The sequence below is a fragment of the Halyomorpha halys genome, unplaced genomic scaffold (genome assembly GCF_000696795.3).
Source record: "Halyomorpha halys isolate HHAL.00 unplaced genomic scaffold, Hhal_1.1 Scaffold164.1, whole genome shotgun sequence".
NCBI classification, from domain to species: Eukaryota; Metazoa; Arthropoda; class Insecta; order Hemiptera; family Pentatomidae; genus Halyomorpha; species Halyomorpha halys.
Window position 1 is genome coordinate 1,040,965 of NW_027108420.1, and position 14,209 is coordinate 1,055,173.

Below are 14,209 nucleotides of genomic sequence, written 5' to 3' on the forward strand. Positions count from 1 at the left end.
TCTCTCTCTCTCTCCTTTTAATTATTGTTGTTCATTTTAATCTTTTCAAATTCATTATTTTATTATGTTTTATGACGTTTTATAATTTCATTCTTATTTTTATTTCACTTTAAGGCCCTAAAGACTAATTCTGAGGCCTGTATGTTATTCTAAAGAGATCAATCCCAGAATAAATAAAGATTATTATTATTATTATATCGTATCATATTTTTACAGATATATGAAGAAGGTAAACCAATAAGACCTATTCAATATAATTTTAAATACATTTTTTTTTAAATGCATGATTTAATTTAAGTGCACAAACTAACAATCTTCTAGCTTTCCATAATGGTCGCAAAATCAGTTATTTTGTTTTCTTTGACCGAAGTTTGAAGTTTCCTCTGCTACTTATTTATTTTTACTGCCGCAGAGTAGATAAAATAATCAGCACTATAGATAGACAAAATTTTGTAGTCCTTTTAAACTTGTCAGTGGTGTTTAAAAGTATTATTTAAAATGTTTTCTTTCATTCAAAAACTTAACCCTATCCTGGTCCACACTTTGCCTCTGAACTCCTTTTTGAGATTAGGCACTGATCACTGCTCACCCGAGATGATCCTCGGAACTCGTCTTTACCATATACCTCTTCCTTTTAAAATGACGCCTGACTAGAGGTTTCTAGATACCAAATAAAAAAAAAAATGTTTCAAGACCATTAAAACTCGAAGGTTAGGTGAAACTAAGCCAGGAAGTGTTTCTCTAGTAAATATAACATAAATGAAGTAAATGTTTAATTGAATAAATTCAATCAGTTATTCGCAAGTGGTTTGGTCTTATTTGTCACTGCAACATCCATTTTCAATGAAAATTTAATAGTATTGTTAAATGAATTAATAATGATACCACAAGGATTTAGTCATATTTGTATAAACCTGTAACATTCACTTATCATATTGTTTTTAAACATTGTTGAAGTCTTCCCAAGTAATGATAACAACTTTTTATACCTAGAAATTTCAAATTTTTGAATTTATTTGTATTCACTTAAAAAGATGATTTTGTCTCTGTTAATCTGGTGAGCCATTTAACAGGGAAAAGTTCAGCAAGGTTCTACTGTTTTCTGAAAACTGTAAACAATGTCAGAAAATTCATAATTCTAAATTATTTCAAATACATTTTTGACCCTTTTTTTATTATTGTGTACTTCATATTAGGACAGTATTCCTGCCAAAAATATAATTTCCACAAATAGTTGTTCTATCTCCCTCTGTGAAAGCAATTTATTGAAAAAAGTACCATCAAAATATTGTAAAATACAATATATGTATTACTTTACAAAGAAAATTAACAATAATCATCGTTATATCTCAGAATATAACACCTTTCTGCAATAAACTGTTTGATTAATAATAGACTTCTTGGACCAGTTTTGTGTGAATGCTGGATGTTTACCATGAAATCTATTTAATCTACCATGGAATTGAAGTCATTTTCCTTAATGAAATCACCAATTAATTAAAGTCACCATGATCATAAAATGGCAACAAATAATTTGTGATTAATGAAAAAAATGAGCTATGTGTTGTTGTAGTTATAAACCTTATTGTAATTTGTAAGAAAGAAATAACTTTCTAAATAATATATCTACTTTAAAACATTTTTTACTGTCACAATTTTAATTATTTACATTTTTAATATTTTTATTAAATTAACAGGGAGCAACAATCATCCGAATGAATGGTTCAAACAAAGGACAAGGCGCAAAGGCAGAACCAGAAGAAGGAATTAAATTCGGATGGATCAAAGGAGTGCTGATTCGGAATATCCTCAATATATGGGGTGTTATGCTCTTCCTTCGCCTCTCCTGGGTCATTGGCCAGGCAGGAATAGGTAATAAATGTATTTGGTTCAATTTAGAATATTTCATTGCTAAAAGTCAGCTTTTTTATCTCTTTATCACATTTTTAAGTGTTATTGATAATATTATTTTATTTAAACTTGGCCAAATATTGTGGTTGTCAAAGTTAGAGTAACCTTGAGTCTTGCTATAAGATAAAAAAACATTTTATTTTTTTTGTTTTCCAAATTCCTTAATGATAATTAATTTTGTTTTAAGAAAACAAAATCTTTTAAATACACATACTTATAATTTAAGGAACCCAGATGAGTCTCTTTGATTTTGAAACATTTTTAGGTGAATCTAGACCAGTGGTTTCCAACCCTCTTTTCGGTGTTCCACAAAATAATTTAGGAATGGGTAATTCCATGTAAACTCACCCTAGTTTTGAAACTCACCATCTCAGATATTCTTTAAATTTTGCACAGATGTATAAGTATCCTAGCCTTTCTTAGCTTGTTCTACAAAGATGGCATTTGACTCTTTATTTGTATCAAATGATAACGTAATGGTTCCGCCACTTGCCTTCTTCTACCAAAAGGGTTTCACCATTTTCCTACTAATACCAAAAGGGTTCTGCCACCAAAAAAGTTTTGGAAACCAATGATCTTAACCTTCAAATGCTGTATATGTTACAATATTAGGACGCAATATGCCCTCAGGAGTCTCTAATAAAAGTCAAAACACATTTTATTTATACCTTTCTATAAAAGTATACCTGGTGAAGATAGAAAAACTAGTTAAGTAGCAAAATTTCCTAAGTAGAAAATTTTAAAAAATCCATTAAAATGCTCAAGTATCAACTTTGGTGACAATTTTGAAAGTATCAAAAATTCCTTCAAAATAATTATTTTCTGAGAGTAAAAGCTGGTTTTCTTAAAAACTGAGTTTAGTTTTGGATTTCCCTGCAGCAAAAAACAGGTTATTTTGGAAGTCAGTGGTCATGATTTATATTAAAAATTCAGGTAACCCTATTCCTTAATGTTTTTTCAAAATAGTTTTTATGATTTTCTCTTGCTTCACATGTACAATGCAGTAGCCTAAAACTTTAAAAAATATGCACCATGATATACTGTGAAAAAAAATAATTCTCTAGGTTTAGTAGAAATACATTTTTAGAAGCAAAAAGGGAAGTACCCATGTAAGTCAATTATTTTAAAACATTATTACTATTAACTATGTAATAACTACATTTTTATCACTAACAGCAAACTCTTATTTATATTGACAAAGCATCTGATTTATTTTTTTAATAATGGTGCAATTAAATATCAAAAATCTTATTTTCAACTGCACATTTTTTTATGTTTTTTAAAAATTATCATGAGTGTAATTAACTCATATAGTCCCCTTTCAATAACCTATTTTATGACTTAATGTCCTTTCTAGTTACAAATTGTATTTGATAAGACAGTTTATAATTAAATTGTTTAAACACAATAACATAGTTGCATGGCAGAAACTTATTGCCTATGTATTGTAGAATTATTTAAAGCTTATATTTTGATGTAGGTGAAGGCATTATGATAATTTTGGGATGCTCTTTAGTGACCCTTCTTACGGCCATGTCAATGTCTGCTATAAGTACAAATGGTCTCATTAAAGGAGGTATGTATCAAAATATTTATTTGTTTTTAGCTGTGGCATTAAGTTTTTCAACTTAATTCTAATACTGCCAAATTTCATATTGTAATTAAATAAATATATATATCTGTATATTAATACTTTATTGGACATATATGAACTTCAAAATAGTTCTCCTTACAAAACTTAATATTGTTCTGGGTTCTGGAGGACTTTAATTTTTAAGTGTCCAGGTTTCTCAGTATCAATATTGTAATACGTTGAAGTTTTATCACTCTTCTGTAGTTAGAAATTAAAGTTCTTGTGCAGTAATTTCATTCACTGAACCTGTTATTGAATAATTATCAATTTCCTAAAAAAAAATTAATATGCTATAATTTTAATCTGAAATCCATCATTAAAAAAATGTTTTTCCAAACAGTAATTTTTAAGAAGAGAATTAAGAAAATGTACATTAATTTAATTTTGTTGACGATCAAAACAGCATTTTTTTGTTTTGTGAAAGAATCCACAAAAGATATTTTTTATGTTACAATCACAAATTTTACTTATATGGGTTAGTGGATAAATTTATCGTGTAATTTTTAAATTATTTTAGTCATTTTAAATCATCATTTAACAAATTTTATTTTTCAGGAGGGACTTATTTTATGATATCGAGATCTTTAGGTCCTGAGTTTGGAGCTTCTATTGGTCTGATATTTTCCTTAGCCAATGCCGTTGCATGTGCCATGTACACCGTTGGGTTTTGTGAATCGCTGCTGTCTCTTCTGGCTGATCTTAATTTTTCTCTTGTTGATGGTGGTGTTCAAGATATGAGAATATTTGGCTCCATAACTATTGTGATATTACTCGCCATTGTTGTGGTTGGAATGGAATGGGAAGCAAAGGTAAAGTGTAACTAATTCTGTTATTATTACTTGAAACATAAATACATTGCTATCTTAAAACAAACAGTTAAAAAATCTTTAGTCATAGATAACTTTTTGTTTTTATTTAATTTAAGTAAATATATTTTTATTTTATTTTTTGTGGAAATATGGACTTGCAACAAACTTGGAAATATATAATTTTTTTTTCAACTTTTTCTTTATTTTCAGGCACAGATTGGTCTCTTAGTGATATTAGTTGCGGCCATGATAGACTTTTTCATTGGCGCTTTGATGGGACCTCAAAGTGATGAATCTAAGGCTAAAGGCTTCATAGGTTTCAGCCGTAAGAGTATTTAAAATATAGTATGATATTTTTTATATCATTTTCTTTTTTTTTTTGTTTAATAATTAATATATGATTATTTATATACTAACAATGTTATAGTAACATAAAGCCATCTAAAGTAAAAGGTACAAAAAATCATTGGACCAATACTTCTTATGTACTCTAGTAGAACCTTGCCCTTTTTAAAAATATGCTGGTATTAAGTGAAATTATATTTGTGAATTACTTTGTTGTAAATAAATTATAATTAAAATAAATATTAAAAAAGAGAAATTTTTCGATAAATTAATATATTCTTTTTGGATAATTTATTGATATTTAAAAAAATTAATGATATAAAAAATTGTTTCTGCCACAGGAAAATATATATGTACACATATAAACATAAAATAAAAAGATAATCTTGTTTGATTACAAAAGAAAAACTACTTAAAATTTAAAATTAATAAATGTATATCAAATCTAAATTACAATGTTTACTATTGTGTATTAAAATGAAAATTTTCAATTTAATTGAGTTTATGACATAATATTATACTTGAATAAATGCAAGATACAGTTCAGTTTATTTCATATAGATAAGCCTCTAATAATTACACAATAGTATACCATGGGTAAATCAATTGGGCAGTGGAGTACCTTTGGCCCAGCTGTTGCATGAATAGGCTGTTGTTCTCAGAAATCCTAATCCTGGAGATGTTTGAAATGAAAAACTCCCATTTCAGTTGAAAATGTTTATAGCAAAGGGTTGATGTACATTAAACACCTGATGAGATAACAGTTACTATATATTTCAATTTGCCAAACAATTAACAGTCAAAAACTAAACAAATTCAAACCCAATCAATAAAATCTTTACTTGTTATTTTTATTTATTTTATAATTGATTTATTGATATTTACTGCTGCATTAAAAAATATACAACCAGTAAATTTGATGTTAGTTATACAATGGCAAGATATAGACATGGGGAGAATTTACTTATTCATAGAACTCCAAAAACATTTCTTGAGGAGAAAATATCTAATAAATTAATATATATTAAATAACTAATATTAAAATCTATACATTAGAAGGTCTCGAAGCCATCTTATTTTCAGACACTTAGGCAGATTATCTGGTAATGAAGGAGTAGCCAGGTTAGAAACAAGTGGGTTTGGGTGGTTGGGAAGTTTATCATGGAAGAATTGGTATCTGGTTCAGGTCAAATCAAAACATAAGGTCCTGATGGATGACTTGATTTGTTACAAAGTAAGAAGCATGAAGGATTTGGACTGTTAAGATTGGATATGAGAGGAATTTGATGGTTTAGTGAAGCCCCGAGCCCAGATAGGTCTTATTATAGTAATAGAAATGAATCTTTTGTAATTAGTTGGAAGTTTAAATTGTTTGTCTAGCAAGTGTTGTAATAATCTGAATCAACAAGCAATTTCCAGTCTTTTTAGTCTTGTATGAGGATTCCAAGTCAATTGTTTGTGCAGATGTAGACCTAGGTAACGGATCTGTTCGACAGAAATAAGTGGGGTATTATTAAAGAATACTGTAGGGCAGAAAGTAATGGGTTTACAACAAAAGGTAAATGTGATTTGGTCGGATTTATTGGAACTTATTTTAATCCTCCAGTTTTGGCACCGTTCTTCAAGGGTAGTGATGTGGAATTGAAGGGTTTGGGATACAATTGAAAAATATTATTAAATTACAAGCAATAGACATGTGTTATCGACATACGTGGTGAGGATGGGTTGGGGTGTTATCTTTAAAAACTTTATTAAGGATAGGACGAAGGATACTACCCTGAGTTACTCGAGCAGACTAAGGAAAGAGGGATGAATAAGCGCTGTTGTGATTTACTTGAAAATCTGTCTAAGAGATAAGAAGGGATAATGAGGAAGTAGGAATTTGTGGATCTTGCATAGCAGTCCTGAATGCCTTGACCATGACTTGACCTGTTTGTAGCACCTGTCTTTAAAATTAATTTTCTGATTATTCTATGGCTAACAATAAAAATTAATGTTACTCTTCAAGTTAATTTAAATTTAAAATAATGTACTTTGAAAATAGGTTTTATATTAAGTCTAATTACACTAATTAATTTATAATAAATAATAAATTGAGATAAATGAGTGGCATTAACACATACTAAAGGGATATATTTATGTTCTGTTACAGTTGAAGTTTTTAAGGACAATTTAGGCTCAGATTATAGATTTGAAAATGGAGTGAAACAAGATTTCTTTTCAGTATTCTCTATTTTCTTCCCAGCCGCCTCAGGATTCCTTGCTGGTGCTAACATATCGGGCGATTTGAAGGTTATTATATTAAACTGAATGTAGATCATATTATTATCATTTTCTCTTCAGTAACATTTCATGTTTTTTTTTCTAGGATCCACAAAAGGCTATTCCTAAAGGTACAATTTTGGCTATTTTTATAACTAGCTGTTCATATCTTCTGATGGGAGTATTCGCGGGCTCTATGGTTGTAAGGGATGCCACTGGAGACGTAGCTGATTTCATAAATGGAACTTTTACCAATTGTACTTATAGTAAATGTGCGTATGGACTCCAGAACAGTTTCCAGGTACTAATATTAACACTGGGTACATATTAAAAACTATTACTTTCAGATTAACTCTTTCATTTTTTTTTTTTTTATATCATATTTTAATTTTAAAAAACATAACTATGTTTCAGGTAATGGAACTGGTTGCTGCTTTTGGACCACTAATATATGCAGGATGTTTCGCTGCTACTTTATCCTCTGCATTGGCTAGTCTTGTATCAGCTCCTAAGGTCTTTCAAGCTCTGTGTAAAGATAAACTTTACCCATACATTTCATTTTTCGGTAAAGGTTATGGAAACACTGGAGAACCTGTAAGGGGTTATGTTCTTACTTTCTTTATTGCTTTGGCTTTTATTTTGGTTGGTAAGTTTTGGCTATATTTTTATGTTTTGATTTATTTATTTCAAAAGTAAAATAAAATTAATGACTTTTAATTTTAGGCGATTTAAATGCTATTGCTCCTTTGATATCCAACTTTTTTCTTGCTGCATATGCTCTGATAAATTTTAGTACATTCCATGCATCATTAGCTAAGCCTGTTGGTTGGCGACCTACATTTAAAGTAAATATAACCAATTCTGCAATTTAATGCATTAATTTATATTATATACATGATTTCCAGTTTTACATAAATGATTATCTATATACATTTTAAATGAAATTATTATTATTTTAGCACTGCTATTTAAAAATGATTCAATACCTCATAAAATTTATCTTTTATAAATGAGAGATCAAAATTTCAAGTAAACGGGAGCCGTGGTAAATAGTAGAAATGAAATCTAGGAAGAAATTAAGGCAAACTCCTGGAAACAAATGTTTCTATGTCCTTTGAAAGCCTCTTGATCGTTAAGATTTATCCTGATTTATTAAACTATCCAATGATAGGATTCATGTGTAGAAGTGAAAATCGAGTGGCTAGAAGACAAGTATATTAAAAAGAATATTTGAATTAACAGTTTTGGGGACATGAAGATATTGGTAAGAATGACGTAAATAGAAAAACTGGTTTGTAAGAAATTTGTGGTAGAATCCAAAGAGATAGGATAGAACCATTGTCAATCAGCTACCTCAAGACTGGCCCATTTGGGTCTGTTAATCCGAGGTTTCAGTATTTCAATTAATATCTAAGGCCAGATTTCATTATGCATTTGAAACAATATGAATAAAAAGTAAGTAAAGATTACAAATTAATGATGACAGAAAAGTTATTATTTGAAAAATTCTGTTATTTTCTTTTGTTTTGTTTTTTTCGAAATTTACTGTATTTTAAATTTAAAATCTCCATTTTTCTGATTTAGAACATTTATCTACTTCCTTTTTCTGTTTCCAATTTTCATTTTTCCTTACTAGGCTGATTAATCTTAAGGATGGTCAACAGGGGGTTCTACTGTGTTAGAGAATTGAAATAAGTGAGGATTAGGGGTGTATGATGTTTTGATTCTATATAGGCCAAATTGCTGAATTGTTAATTTAGTTCTTTGAAATAAATGTGTGCATTGCTTTCTCTTTCAGTATTACAACATGTGGTTAAGCCTTTTGGGAGCTATTATATGTACAGGAATCATGTTTCTGATCAGTTGGTGGACAGCATTATTAACTCTATGTTGTGTCCTTGCACTTTATATGATTGTCAACTATAGAAAACCGGGTGATTATTTATCTCAGTAGATTTAGTATATTCATCTTTTATTTGTAAATAATTATACAATATTATTCTCTTATATCTGCACTACTTTGTTGTTTAGATGTGAACTGGGGATCAAGCACTCAAGCTCAGACTTACAAAAATGCACTCTTATCCGTTCATCAACTCAATCGTGTCGATGACCATGTAAAAAATTACTGCCCACAAATTCTTGTTTTATCAGGATCGCCTAACAGTCGTCCACCGCTAACTGATTTTGCTTACCTCATTACTAAAAATATCTCCCTTCTTGTCTGTGGAAACATTTCAGAGGTATGTTTGCCATTATACTGATTGTTTAATTTTAATATTTTTTTTTATCGATCAATTATTTCATGTTTTTTATAAAATATAGTATAATAGTAAACATTGGTCCTAAGGAGACAAAGTATAATCTAATACCAAAACAGCTTTAAGTATGTGTTCTTTTATGTTGTAGTTCAATTTATTATTCGATAATGTTTTTATAGGGTTACCATAAATTATGAAAATTGGTTCTCAACAGCTTGTAAGGTTAGGATAGGAGAGTTATTTATGATGTTGATAAAAATTAAGATATATTGTTAATTTGTTTTTTTCATAATTGAGGCCATTGTAGGAAAGTGTGTTAAGGTCTCATCCTTAGCAACCTCAAAACTGCAGTGGCACCAATTTGATTCCAGCCTGAGCAGGTTAAATTTTTTTAAAGGCCGCCACACGGAATAAAAACTCTATCTTACCACTCTGGTTAGAATTGGTTGGTTACCTATAAAATAACCCTCCTTCCTCCTCCATTTGTCAGAAATGGCGAGGAAGGAGGTAAAAACCTAATATTTTTCAGACACTAATATAAATTTTTTTTCAAAGAAACATTGTTTTTTCTTTAATAAATAAATTTGAATAAATAGGCATTTATCAAAAAATTGGAACAAGAAATAGGTACATACATTAAACATTTTTCTTTTCATGTGATCTACTAAATCTAGAATTCAAGAATATTAATTACAATATTATTCATTAGGGTGTTCAGCAATGTTATTTTTTTAAAAATTAAAGGACCATTAATAGCATATAAAAGAAATTCCCCTACTGCTGAAAGGACTTGGTAGATCCTGGATGAATTATATTTAGTTGCCACTCAGGTGGAAATCCTGGATAGCTTTACTTTCTGGAAGGGCTTACTTTATCATGGTACTCAAACCTTGACTGTCTTGGAAAGTCTCAGTCGGATGGTAACTCTATGCTTTTCGGTATCATAATTTTCTAGGATTTAGCTACTGTTTTACTTATGATGTATGAATATATTGTACTTACAATATAAGTTTATTGAATTTATTAGATTTTTGCTACTAAATCAGTGGTACAACACTTTACCACTGATTTAGTAGCAAAAATCTTTATAGAAAATTGGTATTTTATCTAATTTACAAATACTATTGTAAATAAAACAGTAGATGGTAACATTGCTTCGGACAATGGGACGACCATGTTCCCTTTGTTTGAAGTCAGTCGACTGTTGGCATCTGTTAGAAACTCACACTCTATGTCTTTTGTTATAAAACTCTCTCTGACCATACAACATAAAGTAAGAATACATATATGTTATGATCGTTATCTTGTGTTATTTAGATTTTTATTGTGATCATTGTTAAATATAAAGTATTGAATAATGAATACAACATTTTTAATGAGTATTTTTGTTTATAATTTAAATTTTTATCTCACTTAAAGAAGAAATTTTATTTCTATTATTTTTTTATTAGAAAGCCATGCCACAGAGAACTAGGAATTTACTAACATTCAAAGCTCAGAACTGGTTATATTATCACAAAATCAAAGCATTTTTTGCAAGTATTGATGACACGACATTCGAGATGGGCGCTCAGTCTCTTATGCAGACATCGGGGTTGGGGAAACTCAGACCGAATATTCTGATGATGGGTTATAAATCTGATTGGCAAACATGTAAGAAGGAGGAGCTTACAATGTATTTTAATGTCATGCAGTGAGTATTATATCATCATATGTTAACTAAGATGAATTTATTATAATTTAAAAACTATTAACATTGTGTTTACCATTTATTGATTTCAAGACCCTTTATTTATTTTACTTTCATAAGTTATTAAATAATTTTTGGATCTCATTGCCTAATGTAATTTGCATCTAACTTTGTTCCAAAATATGATTATGTGAATTAAGGAATGATACTCTTCCAACTTATCACTTCTATTTGTTCCAGCAAAGCATTGGATTTGTATTTGTCTTTGGCCATTCTTCGTTTACAAGAAGGTCTAGATTATTCTGATATTTTAAAAGATTCAGAAGTTGTAAATTTAACTGTGGATAATAACATGTCTTCCAAAACAAAGGAAAATGTTGAAGTATTGACTAGAAACATCTCTTATTCCCAAATTTCTCAAGGTATATAGGACAAAAACTTACCAGTTATGTTTTTTATTAATTTTCTTTTCCTTTAATTATATCTTCTTGTAGCTAGTAGCACTAGTGATTTATCAGTTCCTGCTACTCCTGTTGCAACAAGGTCTGCTGTTAATAAGAATCCAAACGTTGAAAATGAAACTCCAGTAGCTAAATCAACGCCAAAAGAGGAAAAGGAATATCATTTCTCAAGAGCTAATTTATACAGGTAATTGCTGATAATTGGTTTGTATGCTTAATTTTATTGAATTGGTTCTATGCTTTTGATAAAATACTTTCTTTATGCCAATATATCCAGCTAAGAAAAATCTATTACCTTCATATTAGGTTTAAATAAACTTTGTTTAAAGAAAAAAGTGAGGTTGTAGATGGAGCAAGTGGAGCTAGTGGAGCAACAAACAGCATTCTCCCATGTCAGACATAGTTACGGTTCTAATCCGGCCTGGGTTGGTTTACTTTGACTTCGTGGCAGACCCTCAGAATAAATCTTGACTTTCCCACTCTAGTTAGAATAGGTTGGCAACCTGTAGGATTATCTGTTCTTCCTGCCTTTAGTTGGAGGACATAAGGATGTTAAACTCCAAATTAAAAAATGTCTAAAAAGATGGAAAAATTGTAAAATTTTCAAACAAAACATTAGTTTACTGCAGATAATTTTGAAAAAAAAAATTCTGGTAATATGCTTATTGATGTTTTTCACTCGGGCATTCCTGATTAAAAAAAAAAAACAATCCCTCTTCTAAAAAATTTAAGGATTTAAGTGTACAGGACATTGATTAAATTAAATTTTTAATTGTTAAAAATAAGAAAATTTTTTACTTGTTTGTGTTCATTACTCCACCGGCCACACCCCTGACCATCTTGAATTTTGTTGACAGTTATAATGTTATCAGATTTTAATTATTTATTTATTGTTATTTCGGTTTCTTTGCCCTAGTCTACCTCCTTATTTTTTTTTTAAATCTATTAAATGCTTGTTTAACTTGTTTTAGAAATGCTGGAGTTGAGTTACCCAAAGAAGTTCTTAACAATTTAACCCAATTTAGAAAGAATCAGAAGAAGGGAATCATTGATGTCTGGTGGTTGTACGATGATGGAGGTAACTAACAACTTCTTTGCAGCTAGTAACTTACTATTATTATCTCTAAAGTTTGCTCACTCGGAATAAATTACTTATAATGCTCATTTTTAAATTAACAAAGGATCTAGTAGGAAACTGTGTATCGGTTCATTCTCTTCGTTGTAGAGCTTATACCTATGAAAAATGGTTTTCAAAATATGTGAGATACCCTAGGCCAGTATTTCTCAAAGTGTGGTAAGCTTACCTCCAGGGGTATGGAAAGATTTGATGCACTTTACTATTCATCGCTACATGAAAGAATTAAAAATAAATCATTTCATTGATGTGATGACAGAATTTTGACTTTAGGTTTTAATTAATAACTTTATATGTGTGTATTTGTAAGAAAACATATAAGTATTTTATATGATCACCTTCATTTACAAGATTTTTTGTTGATGTCCATTCGGAGTCAAAAATTTAGTTGTATGCATCTGTTTGAGGGATGTACATTGCCAATATTTTAGGCTGAAACAATTAAATATTGTCCATTAGGAGAGGCTTATTGCATATGATTTTTTTTTTTTCAAGAGGAGTACTTGTTACAAAAATTATATAATAATATTGTATAAAATACTGTTCAAGGCTAAGTTGTAAGACTGCTTCTTCCCTTTTCATTTTTTTTTATTATTAAAAAAATATAAAAATTTATTAAAAAAATTATTAACAAATTTTTTTTAGAACCATGTTTAGAATTAATTAGCTTCTTTTATAAACAAGAAATAGCTTTAACCCTTATTTTACTTGGTGAGAAATAACCTGAAGACGAAAAATATTTTTAATACCAGATCAGCCTCGTAGGCCTTACTTACATGGTTAATATAACAGTTGGATCTTTTTTTGTTTAACAATTAATTATGAATGGATGCAAAAGATACCCGTAACTATTTAAAATGCTATAAATATTGAACAATTGTGAAAAATTATAAAAAATTAAATAAAATATATAGATGAAAATAATAATATTTAAGAAGAAAGAATAAGAAAAGTTAATAACAAAAACAATGACATTTATAGATTTAATAAAATAAATATCTGACTTTTAAAGGGAAAAATATTTTGATGAACCTCAAGTAAACACATAAAAGTGATTTTAACTTTGTCAGAGTTGGTTTGATCATATCTGAGTTTTATTACAAGTAGTTTTATTATCATTTACTCTAACTTTAGGTTTGACGTTACTTCTGCCATATATCATAAGCACTAGAAGAGCTTGGGCAGACTGTAAGCTTCGAGTATTTACTCTTGCAAACAAAAAAGATGATCTTCTCTTTGAGCAAAGAAGGTGAAATTACACTTGATAATCTTAAGTTTTAATTAATTTTTTTAATATTCCATTCTGTTATTTGATTTTTCTTTTTCTACAGTATGGCAAGCTTGTTATCGAAATTTCGAATTGATTATTCTGATTTGAAAGTTATACCCGATATCACAAAGAAACCTCTGGATACCACAGTTTCATATTTTCAGTCACTAATTCAGCCTCTTCTTGGAAAAAATTTTGGAGATGGAGGTAAGTTATTATTGCAATCTCCTATTAATAACATTCAGACTACTTGAAAGATGGAATAAAATAAATAATTTGTTTAATAATTAAAGCATGTTCTTTTATCTCTGCTGACCAGTGATCCCACTCATTTGCAAATATATTCAATAGTTTCTTTCCCAAATAATATATTTCTTCCCTGAAATCAATGTGAGACAAAGATCAAGACATCAACTTGATGCATTATTCAAG

The 14,209-nt window shown here is 29.2% G+C and overlaps 1 protein-coding gene across 1 annotated transcript in view; it reads left to right on the forward strand.

Annotated features, from left to right (window-relative positions):
* The window catches only part of Ncc69 (sodium chloride cotransporter 69), a gene marked incomplete at its 3' end in the record, with an annotated part of 41,659 nt that extends 27,675 nt beyond the window's left edge, over nucleotides 1-13,984 (forward strand). The window contains 16 exon segments of the mRNA XM_067046740.1: nucleotides 1,698-1,872; nucleotides 3,392-3,487; nucleotides 4,100-4,353; nucleotides 4,564-4,678; nucleotides 6,851-6,990; nucleotides 7,067-7,261; nucleotides 7,375-7,606; nucleotides 7,684-7,805; nucleotides 8,759-8,894; nucleotides 8,992-9,203; nucleotides 10,673-10,914; nucleotides 11,152-11,333; nucleotides 11,406-11,559; nucleotides 12,344-12,450; nucleotides 13,642-13,756; nucleotides 13,839-13,984. Of these exon segments, the coding sequence (XP_066902841.1) occupies nucleotides 1,698-1,872; nucleotides 3,392-3,487; nucleotides 4,100-4,353; nucleotides 4,564-4,678; nucleotides 6,851-6,990; nucleotides 7,067-7,261; nucleotides 7,375-7,606; nucleotides 7,684-7,805; nucleotides 8,759-8,894; nucleotides 8,992-9,203; nucleotides 10,673-10,914; nucleotides 11,152-11,333; nucleotides 11,406-11,559; nucleotides 12,344-12,450; nucleotides 13,642-13,756; nucleotides 13,839-13,984 (2,623 nt within the window).
* Between the last annotated feature and the right edge of the window lie 225 nt (nucleotides 13,985-14,209).